This window comes from Amblyraja radiata, chromosome 15, assembly GCF_010909765.2.
Source record: "Amblyraja radiata isolate CabotCenter1 chromosome 15, sAmbRad1.1.pri, whole genome shotgun sequence".
NCBI classification, from domain to species: Eukaryota; Metazoa; Chordata; class Chondrichthyes; order Rajiformes; family Rajidae; genus Amblyraja; species Amblyraja radiata.
Genome location: NC_045970.1, coordinates 9331230 through 9355339, shown reverse-complemented (window position 1 = coordinate 9355339; position 24110 = coordinate 9331230). Strand labels below are relative to the sequence as shown.

Genomic DNA, 24110 nt, shown 5'->3' with positions numbered 1-24110 from the left:
ATTGGCCCACAATTTGAAACACACTTTGACAGCCAGCAAAGCAACATCCCCACGTTCACTAGGCACGCAAACAGTGGTAAATCTTTGATAGTTTTTTTTTATTTTTATGTCTAGCAAAGTGAAGTAACAGGTTTGGTATCCTGAATCTGTCAGTGAATCTGGGATTTCTGACATGCTTAGAGGTCCTCGATTTACTGCTGTTTAAATGTTTTCATTCAAAGCTGCCAACATTAATAAATGAGGCTCTGCCCATTCACCATATGCCCCAGGGAAATTAGTTGTGTAGTTCCAAGGCACACCCACAGTTGCTGATTATGTTGCTGTTTCTGCTGTGCTGTGCTGTGCTGTGCTGTGCTGTGCTGTTTCTGCTGTTTCTGCTGTGCTGTGCTGTGCTGTGCTGTTTCTGCTGTGCTGTGCTGTGCTGTGCTGTGCTGTGCTGTGCAGAAACGGTAGCATTATGACCAACTGAGGGCGTGCCTTAGAATCAAAATGAACACATTTCCCCGGGGAACATGATGAGTGGTCAGAGCCTCTGGTATTAATAGTGGCGGGTCGCAGGTCTGTGCTGGGAGAGCTACCCGAGTAAGCCCTGTTCAATATCTTTCTGAACCGTTTAACTGCTGCCCCACTCTACACTGATCTCGAGCTCACCGCACCTGTACGAACAACCAGTCCACCCCCTCCCAGCTCCAATCCAACTCACCTCAGATTCAAATGCTCTGACACCAAGCCTCTAACTCATCCTTCAGCTCCCAGCTCCAATGATCTAGTGTGGCCAGACCCCGCCACTGATGGCTGACAGGAATGATTCCATTCCACCAGGTCCCAATCCAGATGCCCGCGACCACATGTCGCCTCTCTCCTGCTACTTGCCTAGGCTTACCTGTTACTTTTCTTTGTGGAATCTCCACATGTTGTGTGAAGAAAAGTTATTCTCTGTGTGCAAGCCCCATACAACAGTGCATGCTATTGAAATTTTCAATGATCAGAACATTGGCCAAAAATCACACAGGTATCCCACACAACGATGATTCATCCTGCCTCAATGGATACTGAAGTATTTCTAGTCACATATCTAAGTCTTCAAATGTATGAGTGTGAAAATTATTTCAGGCTAGTAAGAGTCACCATTTTTATCTTCTTAGAAGTCATTCCCATTCAAATGCAATAATGTTTGTTTTACAGTCTAGAATTTCCATATAATCAATATATGTCAAGATGTTAATAAAGATAGAACTTTAATTTTAAAATGCAATTTTAATGTAAGTGAAGTGCCACAGATTAAATCATTTTTTTATATGTGCCATGGATTCAAAACAGAAAATGTGGTTAAAATTGGCAGAAAATCCCCCTTTCACTTATTCACATGTCCGTTTAAGATTACATTATGTGAGTTCTGCATTATTGGCTATAATTAGTTCTTGGGAAATATTAACTAATGGGATGAGTTCAATGATTTGTGACTTACCAAGTACTGGTTAAGTTCTTCAAACATACATCTCATGATCGTACGATTTCAGGGAATAATGTTTAGACAGCGTCAAAGGTTGTGGTAGGTGATGTCATTTGTCACTCATACGTATGAAAAACATCTGATATGATGCAAAAAATATACTTCTGCCTTGGCTGACCTCCTGGTAGCAGCTGCATTTCACACACAGATGCAAACAATTTGCAAAACTTTATTTTCTGGTCAGAGAACATGGAAACCTTTAATAAACTTGTTCAGAGTGAGAAAATAAGGTGAGTGTTAAGATTCTTGATAAGAAATGAGCCATTAGAGTTGAAATATATTAAATGGTTACTTACATAACTAGACCTTTCAAAGATTCTTTTGTTCTTTGTTTGTTTGAAGTGCAGAATGTGACCTGACTATATCAATTATTTGCAACTGTAAAACTAAGCAAAGTGCACATGTGGCAATGTGTAATTTTACACTGAAACTCTGACAACATGTGTCTGTTGGATTGTTTGGTACAACACTCCCATAATTAGATCTGATTGCAAAAGTGTAATGATCCTGCATGAATATGAAGTCTTTGAACTCAATGGAAATGAAAAGTGGAAAATCATGAATATTTTTATGTTGTGACCAAAGGAAAATAACCTGCCCTTAAATCAGAATTGTGCAGTATACAATTAACATTTTGGCAAGATGTGTAATATCCCAATATCTGAAGTGAAGATGTTTAGATCAGCCAACATTTGTTTTGACAAAATTTGCTATAACAAAAATGTATTATAGCTGTGAGACATGAGTGAGTGTTTAGTTTGGTGTACATGGAATTAGCATGGGAAGGGCGGACGACGTGAATGTGTATTAATATTTGGTTAATATGATGAGTATGCAGAAATTTGATGCCATTCAAAGTTCAAACCCATTTTCCCAATTGATTATTTTTCACAGCAATCATCTAAAGATTACAATTACAAAGGCTGTGAAGCTTTTGTACAAATTCAAGTAATAACTATTTTGTTGAACTTTACCTCCTCACTTTTCATTGAAGATATTTGAATGTTTGAGATCTGATGCTAATTACTACAGACAGCCTTGGTCATGACCACACTTTGCCAGTAATTCATCAGCCACTGATCACATTTTATGTTGTGAAAGAAAGAGCTGAGAAAAACTGTTCTCATGACAATCAAATGTGAACTCTATTTAATGCCAATTATAACTTTTTAGATCTTGAATTTTCCACTTTAAAAAAACAGTCAAGAGTCCTCCTTTAGATGATTTCATGACTGTGTTTAAAAAAAATCTTTATTCTCTGGATCCTGAAAGCCATTTTCATTTCATCAGAGAGAACTGCATTCAAACGTAAATAGTTGTTACAGTTGTATATTCTGAAAGTTGAGCTAACGTACATTATCAGCAGTCTCTTGGAATCAAATATGTAATTAACACAGAAGGAATATCTTCTTTGGGTGCTGATTGATGATGATGTTTTCTGATGCTTTTGTACTGGTTCTCACAGCCTTAAGGAATGTTTGGTAAAATACCAATGGCTGGATCATTGTAAATTTCACCAGTGATTGCAATGCAAGTAGATTGTTACAACATTTCAGTAAGTTCTGTGCTTGTATGTTTCCCACACAAAGATATTCAGAATTGTTTAATGCCTCTTAACTCACCTTTTAGCTTCAGTACTCATGACAAAAAGGCTATAAAAGCATAAAGTATCTAAGTGTAGTATTCAATCATAAAGATTAGTTACAGGAAGACATGTGCAGGCTGTGGAATGACCAGCACGTGGCGGGTTGAAGAGCAACTTCATCTACTAAATGCCACCATTTCCAAGTAGATGAAAGAAGAGAAAGTTAAAATAGTTCAGCAAAGAAACAAAAGCAAAATTATGAAAATATATTTAATGCAATGAATGGTTAGGATTGAGATTACATTGCTGAGAGGACAGAAAAAATAGATTTGTCCTTCAAAATATTTAAAGAGTAAATTGATCTGGGTTCTGGAAGTAAACCTTGGTCTTTGACAGAATCAGTATAGCCTCAATTGCCTTTTAGCTTTTTTGTTGAACTATTTTACAATTCTATCTGCCACGTGGTTAAAGAGTTTTATCTGTTTACAAATAACTGCTGGGTTCAGCAACTACGTTTATTCATGATTCTTAATGCGTACAGATCCAATTATGCAAAATTAAAATGTCTTTTACCCATCAAGTATATTAATTAGTCTTCCTGTATTTACTACCAAGACACTTCGTAATTTAAAATGTTATTCACCTACCTTAAATCAAACCTGCTCCAATATATTTCCTAAAAATAAATAGCATTTAATATCAGTTCCTAATTGCTCTTGGAAGGCCATCTCTCTGAAGCGCTGCGCTGAATGTGAGAATGGTCTCTGATGCTGCCTTTCGGAGTTCTATGAATTTGATGGCGGAGCAACAATATATTTTAAACTCCTGACGATGTGTCTCCTAATGGAGAACATGCAAGGTCTGGTGTTGTTACCTGCCTGCAGGTCTTGTTCTCTGAAGCAGTGGCAGCTTTAGGTTTGGGAAGAGATGTCCAAAAACCATGGACAAAGGATTTGCAGTGCATTTCGCAGATGGTATGCACCACTGTCACATTGTATGGTTAAGCAGCAGAGCATCAATTAGAGATTGTTGTAGATAGTCCATGGCTCCCGACTGCTGGAACTGCACTCATTCAAATGAATAAGGAATACTCCAGCAGGTTGTATCTTGAAAGGACTTTGGTGAGTCAGGTGAATTATTGTCACAACCCATCTGCTGTGGTAGACATTATAAATGTTTCTGATCAGCTCTAGTCTTTTCTTATATATAGTTTTATCATCCTTTCTGTGGTGATGTGCCACACCGTAAACGATACGCCTGTGGTCTAAGCAATAGTTTGAATATATTTTCATTACATTTTTACTTTTACACTCTGTGTACACTCACATTGAGGGGAATAAGACGTCAGGTATGGAGTATCAGCATTGGTAGCAAGATGACCTTTTATTGGTCATCTCTAATCACTGGAGAGAAATTGCTGATGAAGTATCTTCCTGATCAGCTGAGGTTAAGGTGTACATTTGGATGGTGATTTTCACAATTTTTTACTCGGAGAGGTGGAAGAAATGGTAGTATTTTTCTATGTCAAGATGGTTAATGCTGCTCAGAAGAATGTGCAGATGAGGACATTTCCACGTGTGGAAGAGGTCCCAGGATTGTGAGGCGTCGGCAAAGGAGCCGTGGCAAATTGCAACACTGTAGTCAAGTCAAGTCAAGTTTATTTGCGGATTGTGCAAAAAAAATTACAAAACAGAATGGAACAGAATCACATATTCACATATTACATATTTGTGGGAGGGAAAAAAAGAAAAAACAGCAATTTAAAAAAGACACCACACAACAGTAAATTGGTTTACTGTATCTTGAAGATGTGCGGAATCAGCAGCCTCCTCCCTGGACTTGCGGAAAAATATATTCTGAAGTCTTACGCTGGAAAAGTAAGGTGGAAAGGCTGAGAGGTTTTGGGAGGAACTGCAAAACCTTTGCTGGCTCTCCTCTCTGTGAATCTGGTGAAGTTCAGCTGAGCACATAGTATTGGCACCTATCCAGAATAAACATCATTATTTTGTGGCTGTGTAAATCCTCCCAAGAGTGAGAGACTATTATTGCTGATCTTCAAAGGATGGATATTTCAACAGGGAACTCAATCCCCAATGCAGAAGTAGTAGCAAATGTCACGCTATAACATCATGCATGGAAATACACCATTATTCATCAACCTTATCAATAACTCGACAACGTGGCTTGCATTAAATTAAAATACATTACTTCCAAGTTAAATATTCTGCATGATATTTTAGGATTTTGTCACAAGAGCCCACTAAAACTACATATAATAATATGGTCTATGCATCCACTGTTCCACTACAATTCCTTGGGACTTTGATTGTTATCTCCATCATCTGATTCAATCTGATGGTCATCCCCTTCTCTTTGTTATATCTCAGTGTCTCCATTCATCCAACATTGCAGTTTGAGTGATTAATCCTGGAGAGTATAAATCCAGAAAGCCGCCATTATTCTGATGTTGAATTGTGAACTGATCCTTTGAGCCCAGAGCTTCTATGCTCAAATTGCAAATTAAATTCAATGTAAATGAATTAGAACTTTGCAGCATAGAAATCCATCTTGGGTTGCAAGCACAGTTTAGTATTGTGGACATGTAAAATTCAGCTACCTTAACCTCAGTGCGACCAAATTTCAGAAAGGACTGAAAATCAATGAGGACACATACACTTCCATATCACGTGGTTAGTGCATGCAGGCAAAGACAAATATCTACCCCAAGAATATTTTGGAAACAAAATTTGCAGACACTTTACGAGGAGGCTAAAATTATCAACAGACGAATTAAAAGGAATTATTCTCATTATTTGTTGGGAATAAAACGGAACTGTTTCAAGTGAGAAATGAACAGAAATAGATTGTTGGATTATATTGACAAATCAGCCAAAACTGATTGTAAATCCCTTTAGATAGAGCTACACAGTGCTTCACTTATGTACAGCCTTGCATGCTTTGTTCAGTACTATTTGAAAGCCTGCCACACTGCAGGCACAACGTGGGGGACTCTTGCCAACAGCATAGGGAACAGATTTAGAGGAGTGAAGCTTCAACAGATGCCATTTAGTCACATATGAACATAAATTACTTGAGGGTAGAAAGCTCTATTTTAATGTTGTAACTAAATGACCCTCAAATTATTCACATGCATTCCAGACAAAGCAACTAAAACCTCACAGGTAAAAATCTGGTGGTATTAGTTGAATGAAGAGAGCTGCAGGAGGCCAGTGTATAACTCTGCACTCCTGTTCATTTACAACTGAAATGCTCCATTTGTCTCTGTCTTATCTTGACACAAGTACTCCAGGGATCATGGCTTCCCATCGTTCACCTTCTTTAAACATAGTTGTAACTTTTTGAGAGGTGGGTCTGACTGCCATGGCCAGCGTCGACTGACTTCCCCCAACTGTTGTGGAGAAGAGGATATTGAGCTGCACTGTTGAGTATGGAGCTCCAGGATTTCTTTCTCTATTTAGCATAATTGGTTTGATACAACTGGCCGACTTGCTGGCCTCTTTAGAGTAAATGTAAGCGTTTGCCACTGCAATCTGGAACCACAGATCTCTGTGTGAGTGGCCTCATACGGAGCGTAACATGCCTTAACGGGTGAATATGCAATGAAATGAAACAATTATAGTAAGTATTTGCTGAGCAATAAGATGTAGATAGCTCTGGAAAATACATGTTTCTAACACAGAGAAATCAAATTATAGACTCACTGAACGGAACCCTTGTGTATTGTAGGAACTGACATTATATAAAAAATATTATCAAAACAGAATGTAGAAGAGAATTTGACAAATGATTATTCATAAACAAGAACATATTGTCTTTTTAAATTTCTGATTAACTATTTATCCATAATAAAGCATTTCCCAACATGGAGTAAAATATTACTGTTAGTAATAAAAACATTTTACAGTTTGATCAATTGACATAACCTTCCTCAGAATACTGGTACAACATGGCGCTAATGCATTCAAATTAAATGGATCAATGCCTTCCATTAAAATAGCAGACCGGCAAAGTTGCTCAGGCAGGTTAATCATTTATTTGTTTTTTAAATGAATTATCAATTCTGATCCCAGTTGCCACTTTAAATCCTGTGGAAAAGATTTTCCTTCTTGTCTTATTTGTATTTATACTATCACTGTGATAACTATAATTTTATAAATAATAAAATATACGTAAAACATGAAGGCCGTTTGTTTGCTAACTGGTCAAAATGAATAAGGTGGCAGTGGACTCAAAGGAAGATCAGTGATAGCAGGCAATTAACAGAACCAATTCACTCAATTATAAAAGTTACAGTGCGCTTATACATATATAGCCTTTCTATGATGCGCTTTCAATACCATAAGAAATAGGAGCAGAATTAGGCCATTCAGCCCATCAATTCTACTCTGCCATTTAATCATGGCTGATCAATTTTTTTCTTTCAAGCCCATTCTCCCGCCTTCTCGCTGTAACCTTTAACATCCATCCTAATAAAGAATATATCCATCTCTGCCTTAAAAAACCACAATGTCTTCACCTCCACAGCCATCTGTGGCAATGAATTCCACAAGTTCACCACCCTAAAGAAATTCCTGCTCATCTCCATTTTGAAGGTACTTCCTTTTATTCTGAGGCTGTGCCGTTGAATCGAAACATCCATTCCACGTACATTCTATCTAAGCCTTTCATTACCCAGAACTTATATGAAATTTCCCCTCATTCTTCTAAACTTCAGCAATTTCAGGCCCAGAGCATTCAAACACTCCCCACACATTAACCTTTAAGAAGGAACTGCAGATGCTGGAAAATCGAAGGTAGACAAAAATGCTGGAGAAACTCAGCGGGTGAGGCAGCATCTATGGAGCGAAGGAAATAGGCGACGTTTCGAGTTGAGACCCTTCTTCAGACTGATGTGAGAGTGGGGGGGGGGGGGGGGGCGGGAAGAAGAAAGGAAGAGGTGGAGCCAGTGGGCTGAAGGAGAGCTGAGAAGGGTAGGAGAAAGAAGGGACGACCTGAAATTGGAGAAGTCAATGTTCATACCGCTGGGGTGTAAACTGCCCAAGCGAAATATGAGGTGCTGCTCCTCCAATTTATGGTGGTCCTTACTCTGGCCATTGAGGAGGCCCAGGACAGAAAGGTCGGATTCGGAATGGGAGGGGGAGTTGAAGTGCTGAGCCACCGGGAGATCAGGTTGGTTATTGCGAACTGAGCGAAAGTGTTGGGCGAAGCGATTGCCAAGCCTACGCTTGGTCTCACCGATGTAGAGCAGCTGACATCTAGAGCAGCGGATGCAATAGATGAGGTTGGAGGAGGTGCAGGTGAACCTCTGTCGCACCTGGAACGACTGCTTGGGTCCTTGAATTAGGTATGTTGCAAAGCCTACCTGAAGCGTCGTTGAATATCTGCCGCTGAGGTTGTGCGCGATTTTGGCGCCGTTTAGAGGGGGCGGGTTTAAAACGCGATTTTCTCTAGGCTGTTCAAATCGAAGATGTTCAGCCTAGTTAATTATTAACGAAAAATCGCTGAAAGACCCCGTCGCAAAAGCTATTATTAGTTTTAAAGGCCTCGTAAAATAGTTATAGTAGTTTAAAAATCAATCTCTGAACCCGCGAACACCCGCACCCGCTGGGTCTCATAAAGCAAATATCTGAAGGTAGGCTGTATATTTTTACATTAAAAAGGGCTTCTAAAGATCCCTTTATACTAAGTTTAATATTGCGAGTATCTCAATTTGGCCCCATTATATCGCGCAGTATTTTTCTGGGCATTTGGGGCACAAATCTACCGCAATGTGAACGTTCTAAACCAGCGCGTTCCACAGGGGCCCACTGGAAAGCTGATTTAAAATGGACTTTAATTTACAGCAATTGAACACTAAATTCCTTCCATTTGGTCTATAAATTAATGTAAATGAGATTTTAAAATCATGTTTTATTGTGAATTATTTGTGAATATTATTTGGACATTTAGGCTATTTAAAAATATTAATCATTTATTAAGAAATGGATAGATGTTTAGATCTAGTAATTGAAGTCTGAAATTAGCTACAATTAGGTAACTAACTAATTGTATGCTTTAATTTCAGGTCATCCAAGTAAGATTATTTTATATTTGTTTCAGAATGCTTCAATCTATGATAACTGAAAATTTCATTCAGTTCTCTTAATTTTTAAGAAAGTTATGGGCTTTTGACTGTTCACGATCACAGCTTTTTTGTTATGTCCATAGAAAATCAATAGGGAACAAGATGCTCATTTCCCAGTATGAAAATGGCCATAACTTTTTTAATACTTGAGATATGAAAGTGAATTAGGTGTCACATTAAACTTATTTTTATGCTTTATCTGATGGGATAAATTGCAGACTTGATTTTTAAAATCTCAAAATTTTGTAACATTGCTACTTGAATGGAGTCAAGGAGGGAGGTAAAGCGACAAGTGCAGCATTTCTTGCGGTTGCAAGGGAAAGTGCCCGGAGAGAGGGTGGTACGGGTAGGAAGGGACAAAAATTATCAGGAAGTTATGGAGGGAGGGGTCTCTGCGGAAATCAGACAGGGGAGGAGATGGGAAGATGTGGCAGGTGGTGGGATCACATTGGAGGTGGCGAAAATGTCGGAGGTTTATTTGTTGTATGTTACGGCTGGTAGGGTGGACGGTGAGGACAAGGGGGACTCTGCCCTTGTTACGAGTGGGGGGATGGGGAGAGAGAGTAGAGTCACGGGGTATAGAAGAGACCCTGGTGAGAGCCTCATCTGTAGAAGAAGAGGGGAATCCCCGTTCCCTGAAGAATGAGGACATCTCTGATGCCCTGGTGTGAACACCTCATCCTGCATGCAGATGCGGTATAGACGGAGGAATTGGGAGTAGGGGATGGAGTCCTTACAGGAAGCAGGGTGGGAAGACGTGTAGTCCAGATAGCCATGGGAGTCAGTGGGTTTATAGTGGTTGTCAGTCAGGAGTCTATCACCTGCGATGGAGATAGTGAGGCCAAGAAATGGTAGGGAAGTGTCGGAAATGGTCCAGGTGTATTTGAGCGCTGGATAGAAATTAGTGGTGAAATGGATGAAGTCAGTGAGTTGTGTGTGGGTGCAGGAGGTAGCACCAATGCAGTCGTCGATGTAGCGGAGGTAGAGTTCGGGGATAGGGCCACGGTGCGCCTCGAACAAGGATTGTTCGATGTACCCTACAAAGAGGCAGGCATAGCCAGGGCCCATGCGCGTGCCCATAGCTACGCCTTGTATTTGGAGGAAATGGGAGGAGTCAAATGAAAAGTTATTAAGGGTAAGGACCAGCTCCACTAGCTGGAGGAGAGTATCAGTAGACAGGGATTGGTTGGTTCTTCGGTCGAGGAAGAAATGGAGGGCTTTGAGACCCTCCTGGTGGGGGATGGAGGTGTAGAGTGACTGGACGTCCATGGTGAAGATGAGGGAATGGGGGCTGGAAAACGGAAGTCCTGGAGTAGATGAAGAGCGTGTGAGGTGTCTTGAACATAGGTAGGGAGGGATTTAACCAGGGGGGATAGGATGGAGTCGAGGTATGTGGAAATAACTTCGGTAGGACACGAACAGGCAGAGACAATGGGTCTGCCAGGACAGTCAGGTTAGTGGATTTTGGGGAGAAGGTAAAATCGGGGAACGATGAGGTTGGAGGCTTGGGAGGGCAGGGAGCCGGAGTGGATGAAGTCACTGATGGTGCTAGAGATAATGGCCTGGTGCTCGTCTGTGGGGTCATGGTCCAAGGATTAGTAGGAGGAGGTGTCTGAGAGTTGACGCTTGGCCTCAGACCGGTAGAGGTCAGTGGGCCAGACTACCACGGCACCTCCCTCCACATCTTCCTTTCTTCTTCCCGCACCCCTCCTCCCCCCCCCACCCCCACCCTCACATCAGTCTGAAGAAGGGTTTCGACCCGAAACGTTGCCCATTTCCTTCGCTCCATATATGCTGCCTCACCTGCTGAGTTTCTCCAGCATTTTAGTCTATTAACCTAATCATCCCCGGCATTATTCTCATGAAGCTTCTCTGGACCCTTCTTTGGACAGCCTTCCTCAAATATGGGACTCGCAATATTCCAAATGTGATCTCACCAGCGCCTGATAAAGCCTCAGCTTTAGATCCTTGTTTTTATATTCTAGTTCCCTCAAAATGAATGCCAGCATTGCATTTGCTTTTCCTACCACTAACTCAACCTGCAAATTAACCTTTTGAGAATCCTGCACAGCACTCCAAAGTCCCTTTGCACCCCCAATTTCTGAATCCTTTCTCCGTTTAGAAAGTGGTCTCGACACGCCTTTACTCCTTCTACCAAAGTGCATGCTGTACTCTCTGCTACTCTGTATTCTATTTGCAGATGTCACGTAGTTTTGTGGGATGTATGGAACGTGCAATATGTGCTTTCAGACCACATGCCAGAGAATCGAATGGTTTACCAAAGAACGGGAGTACTGCTGCTTTTATTTTATAGAGATAAAGAGCGGAAACGAGCCCTTTAGCCCACCAAGTCCGCACCAACCAGCGATCCCCGCACATTAATGCTATCCTACACACAATAGGGACAATTTACATTCATACCAAGCTGATTAACCTACAAACCTGTACGTATTTGGAGTGTGGGAGGAAAGCGAAGATCTCGGAGAAAACCCACGCAGTTCTCAGGGAGAATGTACAAACTCCGTACAGACAGCACCCGTCAGGGCCGGCCTTAGGAGGTGCGGGGCCCAATTGGGAGCAATTTTGGTGAGCCCCAGGTCTGTAGAATCATAGAAATATAAAAATCAGCCAAGGTCTGTAGATTCATAGAAATACAAGTCTATTATAGACTTTATATCTCTATGGTAGAATGGAAAGAAATCAAAATGTGCGCTTAAAAAGTGCCTGCGAGTTAATGGACCAAACAGATCTAAGCTACATTTTAATATAAAATTGCATACATGTAAGCCTACAAGTAACAAAAAAATGTGTAGATCACCTCTGAAAAGTACAGAGTTACAATATCACTTGTTTTAGTGACTGCGAAATGAAAAAAAAAAGGAAAAAAAGTAATTTAATTAACTAGATCCTGGAAAACCAATAACCATTGGCGAAAAACCAGTCCAGGCAGTAAATGTTGGGCTTCAGGCCCACCCTACCCTTTTCGGGCTTTGATTACTGCAGACCTTTATGAGTGGAAGGCTTGCTATAAAACCACGGATTTTACGATTTAACTACTTGGTTTCTCTTGCAAGTTGACTCTCTCCAACTTTCACCATGAGAGCTCGCTTAAACCAAATATTAAAAAAATCACATTTGGCCGCTTCTCTCCAGAAGCTGGTAAATTCAAATCCAGACATGTATTGAAAGTTGAGTGGTGTTTTCCACATACAGATGCAGTGTCTATACTCAAAACATCATTACAACATAATATGTTGCTCAGTTTCAACTACGTGGTGCCCTCCGATCCTCCCATACTGTGAAATGATTTATTAAAAATATTACTTTTTTTTTCAGAAAAAAACATTTCAGAATTTAAGTGGATCGTTGGAAACAAATTATCTTTTTTGGATTTCTATTAACATTGATAAATTATAAATGAATCATATTATTATTGCCTTTTATTATGAGAAAGTTATCTTTCTTCCTTTTTTCTCTGCAAAGTCTTTTAGAATTTTGTCTAAGTTTAAACTCCTGCTAATTTCAGATTCAATGGACATAATTGCCAAACTGTTCAAACGTTCTTGCTGAATTGATGATCTCAAGTAAGTTTTGGTCACTTTCAGGTTGGAAAAACTCCTTTCTCCAGATGCCACAGTCACTGGGATTATCAAGAAAATCCGAAGAGAAATAAATACATTTGGAAATACGGTAGATCTGTTGTTGCAAGCAAGGAATTCAAGCATTTTCAGCAGATAATCTTTGCTGCAGTTCATAACAACTGAGCATAGCCTGCAAATGCTTTTTGGAGTTCTCATGCTTGGCTATTCTTGTATGAATGTTCGGCCAGTTATTAAAACCACAACTTGCAAGTGCACATGCTGCGTTATTATCAAAAAGCGTGCGGTAGTAACAGAAGATTTTATCACTTGACACAGAGTATATTAGCCACGGACGATCTACAATTTCACCATTTGGCAGTTTTCTTTTGCAGTGAAATTTTGAAAAACGTGATCCACTCTCATTCTTGGGGAAAAATTCTACTATAATTGTAGGTGGTCCTTTTTTCACTAAATAGTCCCTAACACTCTGACTTATCATTTCTGGCCATGTTGCAGGATCATCTATTAATTCTACAAAACTGGCAGCTTTTGAATGCCCGTTCTCCCTTGCCTCAGAGGCACCAGCAGTCATGTCAACAGGCGAATTTCCTTGTTTGTCAAATTTAACTTTCGAAATGGCCGATCTTACTTTCAGTACACAAATTCCTCCTTTGATTGTCTTGCAAAACTTCTTCAGACTGGCTTCCTTCGGTGTCATTATCTTCACTGTGTTGTAGCTCCAATTGCTCTTCTGCATTTTCTGCGATAGTTTTGCTGAAATACTTATCTAATGCACCTTTCTCCTTTTCTGCTTCGGCCTTTTTTGCCTTGGCTACATCCCTCTTCTTATTGCCACTCAAATATGTTCTGCCGATGACCCTTAATCTTTTACTCATATGATGACTCTTAATCTTTTACTCATATTTACAGAAACCACAGAAATCTCTGTAGAACCTGCAATGTGGTGTTACATATATATTGCAATAAGTTGTGTGTACTTGATGAGCCGAGAGTAGATTACTCTAGCACGGGGCCCCCTTAGGCGCGAGGCCCAATTGGGACCAATTGGTCCAATTGGCTTAAGGTCGGCCCTGGCACCCATAGTCGGGACCGAACCCGGGTCTCTGGCGCTGCAAACGCTGTAAGGCAGCAACCCTACTGCTGCACCACCGTGCCGCCCCCATGAGTTTTCTACAAGTGCTCACAAAATACTTGTCTCAAAATGACTTGGTCCAGCACAGATAGATTGCTAGTAAACTGCTTGACTGTTGAAATCAGCATCACTATTTGAAAGAATATGTTGCCGATGTGCTGCTGAATACAAGCAGCCTGGACTGGCTGCCGCTGGATCTGGTCTTGTTACCTATTTTTTTTCAATGTCATTACTCACATCTTCTCACGGACATTGATCCTTCTGAAGCTACAATGTAATAATGCAACCCCCGCTGTGCTCGTGAAATAATTTTTTTTTAAATACTTTCAAATTAACTTGGTACTGTAACAGATACACTGAATATCATCATTATTCATGCATACATCATAATGCAGAATTAAAATAAGCTTTGGACATCTCATCAAAATTATTTAAATGAAATAAAATTCATCTTACTCAAGCCCTGTCCTTTTTCGTTAACCACCAATTGTCACACGATAATGAGATTTCTGTTGAAGTAGCGTTGAAGAAACAAAAATAGCTGCAAGAATTCTCCTACCTCTCATCCTCAAGAAGTTTCTGACAAAAGGAATTAATGTCAGGGAAGGTCTGGTGAGGAAAATGAAAAGCCAACAGCTGCATTTTAACCGTTTACCTGTCATGTATAACGTCTTCCTTGGAGATAAGTAAATGCTAAATGAATAAACCACTAATTCTCTGAAATCATCCGCTCATCTAAATGTAACAGATTGTTGTGTTGTTACAAATGTGACAACAACATCATTGGGATTGGCCAGACCAGTGTTATGCAAGTAGAAATGTCAACATGCTCACAAAGAGTGCACCTTATCCCTTCCATCCATCCAGTGCACCATGAATGCTGACGTCATTTCTACGTTGACCATTAAGCAGTAGGCAATTTGCCACTTCCTATTCCCTAAATTCTTCTCCATCTCTTTAATCTCTTGTAAGTTACAGTTGATGATCTTTGGGGCTGTTATCCGGACTAATGCCTCTCCTCAATCCTTTTGGTAGAGGTTGTCTATACTATCCGTCACTACCATTCACATTTGAGAGTCCCTTGCCTGTTTCCACTTATATCTTTCCATTTATTTGTTAACAAATACCTGCACTAGCTCTTCCACACCACTTTACTTTAGACTTTAGAGATACAGAGCAGGAACGGCCCTACAGCTCATCAAGTCCACGCCAGCCAGCCAATATACACTATACACTGGGGACAATTTAGAATTTTTACTGAAGCCAATGAACCTACAAACATGTACGTCTTCGGAGCGTGGGAGGAAACCGGAACACCCAGAGGAAACCCACGCTTTCACAGGGAAAATTTTCAAACTCCGTATAGACAAGCACCCATAGTCAGGATTGAACCCAGGTACTTTGGCGCTGTAAGGTAGCAATTTTACCGCTGCGCCACTGTGCCACCCAGTCACTCCCCCATGACATGGCCATTCTATTATAAAGACAATTCCTTTCCATTTTCACCTCTGCCCCAGTTCAATATCTACTGAAACTCTCACACATGCTTTTTATGACGACTTTACAATCTCAATGCAGCCTGCCCTCTCTGTTTGTTAAAACTTGCCTCTTTGGCCACATTTGCTGTCATTTCTGCTGTGTGATTCCAGGAAAATACCTTGAGATATCATTGCTATAAGGCTACTTTATAAATTGTGCTTCTTGTATATTAATTCCTAATCTTAACTCCTCAAACTCTAAAAGCAATGTGTCCAACCCACCTCAATCACACCATTTTTTTGTCTCGATACATTTCGTCACACCAGGTAATTACATCTTTTCTAAAGCCATTATGTATCATATCACACACTCATTGTGGGTAAATATTTGTGCTCTACATTTGCAACTGATATGACACAGTGATCTTCTTCCAATGACAAATTCTCAATTAAAGTGTAAACAAGAGTCCTCTCATGCCTTGCTACCTCCTACTATAACCATTTTAGTTTAGAGACACAGTGCGGAAACAGGCCCTTCGACCCACCGAGTCCGCACCGACCAGACATCCTCACACATTAACACAATCCTACACACACTAGGGAGAATTTACAATTATACCAAGCCTATTAACCTACAAATCTATTTGTCTTTGGAGTGTGGGAGGAAACCGGAGATCCTGGCTAAAACCCACGCTGTCACAGGGAGAAAGTACAAACTCCGTACAGACAGAACCCCGGGTCTTTGGTGCTGTAAGGCAGCAACTCTACCGCTGCGCTACCGTGGTGCCCTAATAACCCAACAAATAACCTTCAATCTTTAAGAAACAAAGGTGGCGTGTAATAAAATGAAAATATCATTACTCATTATTATATGTGGGTAAGACTGTTTGAATAGCATAATAATGTTTGTATGTCAAATTGAGACTATTCAATGATTTCAAATGAGATCAGGTGAATAGATGTACACCACAGCTAAAGGATATTTTAGCTCATGATATGAACAATAAGGTGAGACTAAACCTCAGCAGGGTTTTTCTTACTTACGTAATAATTGTGCTAATGATAAATGTGCAAGGGATGTTGGGCCAGGAGTAGTCTCTACAACTCCTCATCCTACTCTGCCATTTAATAAGGTCATGGTTGAACTGATCTGGGCCTCAATCGCTTTTTCCTGCCCAGCTCCCATAACTCTTGACTTCCTTTTGGTCCAAAAATCTAACTTGATCTTAAACATATTCCTTGGCAGCCTATTCTCTGGTCTTCTGGAAACAAATGCAGCTGAACAGTTCAATAGTTAACAATGAAGAGCTGCACATTGGTAGATAAAATAAGCTGCTCAGATACCATCATTTAAGGGCTTCCACAGATACCCCTCAATAATACGTACACCAGCATTGAACACAAAGTCTGGAGTAACTGAGCGGGTCAGGCAGCATCTCTGGATAACATGGATAGGCAACATTTTGGGTTGGGACCTTCTTGAGACTGGAGTTTGTCTACCCATGCCTGACCCACTGAGTTACCAGATTCCAGCATCACCAGTGTCCCTCCACATACATTGACAATCAAGCCATTAGCAGCCCATCCTAAAGATCTTGGTGGTAAGGAACCAGCACAGCAGAGCCAGATTGTCTTAGAACCACCACCCAGACCATAATCCACCTGGCCAATGCCGAACCCAGAAGGAAACTTGTGTAGGAAGGAACTGCAGCTGCTGGTTGACACCAAAGATAGACACAAAATGCTGGAGTAACTCAGTGAGACAGGCAGCATCTCTGGAGAGAAGGAATGTGTCAAGACCGTTCTTGGGCTGAGAATGGGTCAAGACTGAAGTTTAAGAGTTGTGAATGACAAATCTAGAAGTCTGAAGATGGGTCTTCCATTCCTTCGCTCCAGAGATGCTGCCTGTCCCACTGAGTTACTCCAGAAGGAAACTTGACAGTCAGTTGGTCTGAAGAAGGGTCCTGACCAGAAACCTAATGTTCCACACAGATGCTGCCTTCCCTATCATACTCCAGCACTTGTGTCTCTTTTTATTAACAACAGCATCTGCAGTTCCTTCCGTCTCCATTTACATTTAGTTGAGACATTATCAACTGAATGTTGACAAGGAATTTTGGGATTAGAATTGACCTACCGACTCCTCCAGTGTATTACAGGTTATGCCTAGTGTCAACCGCATTCGAGAATCAGCGCAGAAGATGAGGCAGTAAAGCTTTGCTGATTTGTCTTTTATTATCTGTGGCACTACAATACACTCCAATCTGAATACATTCCTGCCATAAATTGTGTTCAACTAACAATTGGAGAAAGTAATATCTGTCCAACTGATTCAATCAGACTTGCACCCTACCATCTAAGTAATTTAACAAGTTAACACTGACAGTTTCCAATTTCACTGACAAAGTTTCATATTTTCTACAGAAATATTGACGGATTTACTGGTGAGTGAAAACATTGGTGTCAATTTAAACAGCTGACAGTCAATATGTGTAGGGCAGGCAGGATGTGACTGCAAGTGTGAGAGTTGTGAATGACAAACCTAGAAAACACAACAGCAACCATTATATTACATTGATGATCACAGACTGGTAGAATTGCTTGCAAATTGAGTAGTTAAGGCCAGGACATTGAAATCGTGCTGAAGTGGGAAGATATTGGGATTGTTCTCAAAGGGAGTAACAAAAATGTGCCCATGTTGTGAAAAATACAATTACAAACTCTAACCCTTCTCTTCTATACCTGACAACAAGAGGTTGTGTTGGTTTCATTTCCATATTGCTTTCTGGGCAGATTCTGTTACAAAGGCTCATTTCTTTGTGGATAATCTATCATCTTAATGGGGATTGCTTTTTCACTTGGTTCCCTTTATAATTTTTCATTATTTACATAATGAAAATTTATAAATGTTCATTCTATTAAATAAATTTACATTCCATTTTCTTTTTCCAAAAAAGACTGTTTCAAAACTCAGCTGAATTATCCTTGCCCTTTTTTGATTCATTCTGGCAAAAGTCACTGTATACAAATTACAATTTAATTTTCAGCCCTGGCTTCTGACACTTCAACCAAGTTCCCATTCTTTAGACGTGTTCCAAGGTGACAGTGCCATGGAGAACGTGACAAAAGAATGTAGATCTATTTTCTCACCGCATCCACCGTTTCTAAAAGATGCCAGCTGGCATTTGCCAGTGTCATCTTCTTCACTGTCATGTGCTGGGGCAGCAGAGCGAAAGCCACGGACGGCAACAGGATTAACAAGCTCAACAGGAAGGCTGGCTCTGTCCTGGGAGTAGAGTTGGATTCATCGGAGGTGGTCACGGAAAGGAGGATGCTCCTCAAACTGTGGAGCATTTGGACAATGCAGCTCACCCACTCCATGACACACTGGTCAACCTGAGGAGCAACTTCAGCAACAAACTGGTTCCATCAAGATGCAGCACAGAACGCCACAGGAGATCCTTTCTCCCTGTGGCTATCAAACTGTACAACTCCTCCCCTTTCTGTCGTGGGGTAGACTGACCCCCACCTTTGCATATCCCTCATCCTGGTCTTTTCCACACAATAATTTAATTTCATGTTTGAGCAATATTGTGCTGTAATAACTGGCCATTTAAATGTCATTATTATTATTATCATACACGTGCCACATTCAATGCCTTGTAACCGTATATTTTGTCTGGTGGCAGACCAGTCTGGGATAAATAAAGTGGTATTGTATCATATTTATGAGCAACAGGAAGCGGATCACTTTATGCCACCCTTTTAATACTCATTTTGATTATAATTGTGCTGGCTCCTTAGACAAAATTAGATAATATACCAATTAATTTGAAGTCTTGTCAAGTGGTATGGGTTATTACTATCCTGACCAGAATCATCAGCTCTAATTCTTTAGAGAGCACTTTTTCCTTCACTGAAGTACCTCTGCATTAATATTAAAGTGGACACAGCACACCGATGCAATTATTAAGAAGTCACATCAGCGACTCTACTTCCTGAGAAGATTGCGGAGATTCGGCATGTCGAAGAGGATTCTCCTAAACTTCTACAGGTGCACGGTAGAGAGCATTCTGACTGGTTGCATCATGGCTTGGTTCGGCAACTTGAGTGTCCAGGAGCAAAAAAAGACTATAAAAAGTTGTGACCGCTGCCCAGTCCATCACCAGCTTTGACCTCCCCACCGTCGAAGGGATCTATCGTTGTCGCTGCCTCAAAAAGGCAGCCAACATCATCAAAGACCCACACCATCCTGGCCACACACTCATCTCACCACTGCCATCAGGAAGAAGGTACAGGAGCCTGAAAACAGTAATGTCCAGGTTCAGGAACAGCTACTTCCCCACAGTGATAAGGCTATTAAACAGAACAACGAATAAGCTCTGAACTGTGAAATACTATTATTATTATTGCACTATATTTGTTATTTATTAAATTTTTTATTTTTTTTTCTCTTCCCCCATTATGTACTATGTTCACATATTCTGTTGTGCTGCAGCAAGTAAGAATTTGATTGTCCCATCCAGGACATAGGACAATAAAACACTCTTGACTCTTGATTTAAGATTAAATGGTCAATGCTCTGCAATGTACCTTTCTGTGACTAGAGAAAGATGTTTGGACTAACAAGTATTTCTTGTCTTTTCCTTTTCACAGGCAAATACAAAGAATAGTGCAGGACATTAAAAAGAATGAAGGTGGGATTATCAGGAAGTTTAAAAAGTAAGTTTATGTTTTATTCTAAGTAACTATATCATTCATAAACCTACCTTTCATGTATTGCTGCTAATTTTAGGAAGGTTATGAATTAGCTGCAATATCTGAACGTCTCATTTTCCTGAACAAACGGTGAGGCACAGCTTCTTTTATTTCACTCCTTCTTTCTCGATGAAGGCCTGAGCATTCTTGGTTATGCTGAGTACAGTATCTTTAATCTCACAAGATTCATAGCTTTTTTAACTTCCAAGTAAATGAAGACTTGAACATTCCAATCATGAAAGCAAATGTATCAAATATAGTGATGTTGAATATCTGCTGTTAGCTTATAATTGTTTTGCTTGAAAATGATATCACCCTCCTTGATAGACAGGATCTCAACCCAAAACGTCGCCAATTCCTTCTCTCCATAGATGCTGCCTCACCCGCTGAGTTTTTCCAGCATTTTGTGTCTACCTTCGATTTTACCAGCATCCGCAGTTCTTTCTCAAACTTCTCCCTCCTTTGTCTTTGGAACAAATACAGTTTCCTTTGCGCCACATTGACTGACCATGTCTTCAGCTGCTTAGACACCTACTACCCTAGTGGATCCTACTACTATCAATCTTTCTTATTTCTCTGCCTCTTTATCCATCTTTCTCCTCTGGATACCATATTTTTTAATCTTGCTTCTATTGTCTAATTATTTCTCTCAAATGCCCTTTCCACACACTAGGGACAAATTATTCTGACAGCAATTATTCTGACAGCTAAAATGGTCTTATTGGTGTTACAATGCTGTATGGATCCCTTTTTTAAGTTCGAATATGGAGCTTATTTCCCTCTCTTCCTCTGATTTATTCATTTCAAGTGGAGCCTGGTTTGAGACTATGTTAGATCCAGACACCATTGTATTCATGGATTACAGTTATTGCAATGGCCTTCACGTAACCCTTCCCTTCACCAGACTCACTGGCATTGTAGCTGAATATTCCTGGGAATTCTTCTGCAATAATTGGGGAACGCCCCCTCCATCTGTTTGCCTACTGTTTTGCTCTAAGGAACCTCAGCCAAACAAGTTATTCCTGTGGGTCTTGATAGTGCAAGTCAATCATGGGGTGTCAAGCCTATCATTCCCCACATCAATATGTCTACATTACAGGAAGGATAGGAAACAAGAAAATAAAGCTGCTTTGCTTTGTTCTGAGGGGGATCTGAGTGTTGAATTTAATTGCTAATTGATTACTCACTGACCATTTTCGGGTCATTCTTCATGGCACAGATTACTTTACAAATGTGAAAGAATTGCAAATTAAGGAATTGCAGTATATTTAGAAATTGGAATGCTAGTTCTGCATCCTGTGGAATGCTTCTTTTCAGGAGTGATTGGTTATGAGGGAAATGCTCATTGTTATCAAACATATTTGAAATTTAAAACAATAATTATCACTCAAAAATTCAATTTCACTAAGTCAGTCATTATTTGACCCATTTAATATTCTCTTTCAACATTTTTATCTGTTTATTATTGTTTCTGAAATCTAGTTCTGATGATCATCGATGGTGGTCATTTGAAAAATTGAAATGTTCGTTGTCTTTCCAGGTTTCAATCTTATGACTCCTTTATCTATCTCACGTATCTTTCACTAAAACAAATAGTTTTGTTATAATCTACCTCATTTAAAACGTATATTTGTTTTTTTTAATGTTTAAGAAGGAACTGCAGATACCGAAAAATCGAAGGTAGACAAAAATGCTGGAGAAACTCAGCGAAGGAAATAGGCAACGTTTCGGGCCGAAACCCTTCTTCAGACTGAGTTTCTCCAGCATATTTGTCTACCTTTGGTTTTTTTCATGTTTCTTTACAACTTATTTCATTTTGCTGTTGAAAAGATGGCAAAGTGATTGATGAGACGCGGTTATTTAATGGCCATTTGATCTTCCCCAAATTTAACAAAACTGCTTCCTGATTTGTCCCGTGAAAAAATGTATTCCGAGAAAAAAAATCATGTTTTGGGATTGTGCTAATTAATAAAACCACGTTTGTTAAGATGTGAGCCTTTCCTCCGACTCATAGGTTCCAAAATGTGCAAGTGGCAGCGATGCGTAAAACTGGGAAAAATACTTGGGATCGGTATGAAGGAACACGGAAAGCCTGCTTATTCTTTTTATTCTCAGTGTGCTCCAGGATTTGTCTGTTGCACTAACCAAGAACGGTTTAAAGCTGTGTTTCTAACTGCAGGCAATTAGTCCGTGTATTTGTTTTTAACTTTACTGATACTAATACATATTGTAGAAAAAGGAATAATCACAGCAGATAAGTATTATGAGGCCAATTGCTCAAAACACTTTCATTCACAACGACAAAAAAGTATAAATTTGGAATTGAATCAAAAGACTTAATTTATGTCCCTCTGTCTAAAGGTATCATATTTCCTTGAGTATTGTTTTCATTGCATTCCTGTTCAAATATACTTTTGCTTATAATAAGGCTCGAAGCTGTACAATATTTCACATCTTCAATTGAAAAGCACATTTAGGGTTAAGTTTTACTGTTAGGTAGACTGCAAATGTTTATAATTTATTTTTTCTTTAAGATTAGTTCCTGCTATTTTACCGTACAAAGTTGGCACAGCCAGTAGCAAAAGTATATTTACGATGGTATTGTTGCTACTTCCTCATCAGTGAACAACAGGTGCATTTTTACAGGATGGGGAAGTGATATTTTTAAATATTTTAAACTTTGATATCAATGTACTTTGCTAGTACATAACATCTATTCCAGGAATAAATCCATAACTGATCGGTCTACATGGGTTGGTGTACAGACTTGCCTATTGAATCAAAGCTCTATAGTTGCATGGCAACACAAAGCTTAAGGTACAACTCGTTATATGCATTCATAGAACATACAACAGTACAGCACAGGAACAGGCCCTTTGGCCCACAATGTTTGTGCTGAACACTATGCCGAGTTAAACTGATCTCACCTGCCTGCACATGAACCATATCCCTCTATTTTCTGCACTTCCATGTGCCTATCTAAAAGCCTCATAAATGTCTCAATCGTCGCTGCTTTCACCTCCAACCCTGACAGCACATTCCAGACAATCACCACTAACAAAATGCCCCGCATTTCTCCATTAAACTTTCCCCCTCTCGCCTTACAGCTGGGCCCTCTAGTGTTGGAAATCTCTACCCAGGAATAAAGGTTCTATCTACCCTATCTATGCCTCTTATGATTATACATACTGCCTCTCGCAATTTTACACAGTCCTTTCAATGGATATAATGGTGATAATGTTATTGAATGATAACATATCATTAATGACCTGTAAATCTTAAAAGAGTAAATAATGTAGGTAAACAAAAAATGACTCAAATATGTGAGCTACTGTGCATTTATCTTTGAACAGTGAATATTGAAAGGAATTGCTATTCAAGGAAATATGGTACATTTGGACATACACTTAGGAATTCAATAAGATGCCGATTTTGTGAGACTGTCCATATACATTGTAAAAAGAAAAATAGTTCCGCTAATTTTCCAAAAAAATATTATCAAAGTCTTTTGGTGGATTTAATGAGATCCTCCATGATTTAAAGAGCCTAAATTTCTTTGCCCATTTCAAGTTGAGTGATTATTCTTTTGTACAATCAGTATAGCGTGGCGAAGCTAACAGTTCTGTCCTATTCACAGTGAATGCAGCAGCTATGTATTTACCAGGCATATCTTTCGTGCCAGAAATGGGTGGGATTCTGTTACATGCAATACTGTAGAGACTTTCTGTTCCAATTCAATGCTTTGTGACCTCTTTTAAAATTAGGCAGGTTTATTTAATCTATTACAATGAGTTTCTAGAACAAGAACACTTTGGTTAGAAAAGACACTTCAGTACCGTCATTTTGGGCACATGTTGCCTATTTTTCTGGTCTTTATTGGTCAATACCATATAAATT

The 24110-nt window shown here is 39.8% G+C and overlaps 1 protein-coding gene across 6 annotated transcripts in view; it reads left to right on the top strand.

The window, feature by feature from the left end:
* blnk (B cell linker) overlaps positions 1-24110 on the top strand; it is a 200726-nt gene that overhangs the window by 103168 nt on the left and 73448 nt on the right. For 3 of the 6 annotated variants that reach the window (XM_033033624.1, XM_033033622.1, XM_033033626.1), the window contains 2 exons: positions 20112-20177; positions 22228-22284. In XM_033033624.1, coding sequence (XP_032889515.1) covers positions 20112-20177; positions 22228-22284 — 123 coding nt within the window. Of the gene's footprint in view, positions 1-1604; positions 1744-20111; positions 20178-22227; positions 22285-24110 lie in introns of those variants that run through there. The other 3 variants (XM_033033623.1, XM_033033628.1, XM_033033625.1) reach the window with 2 other exon arrangements.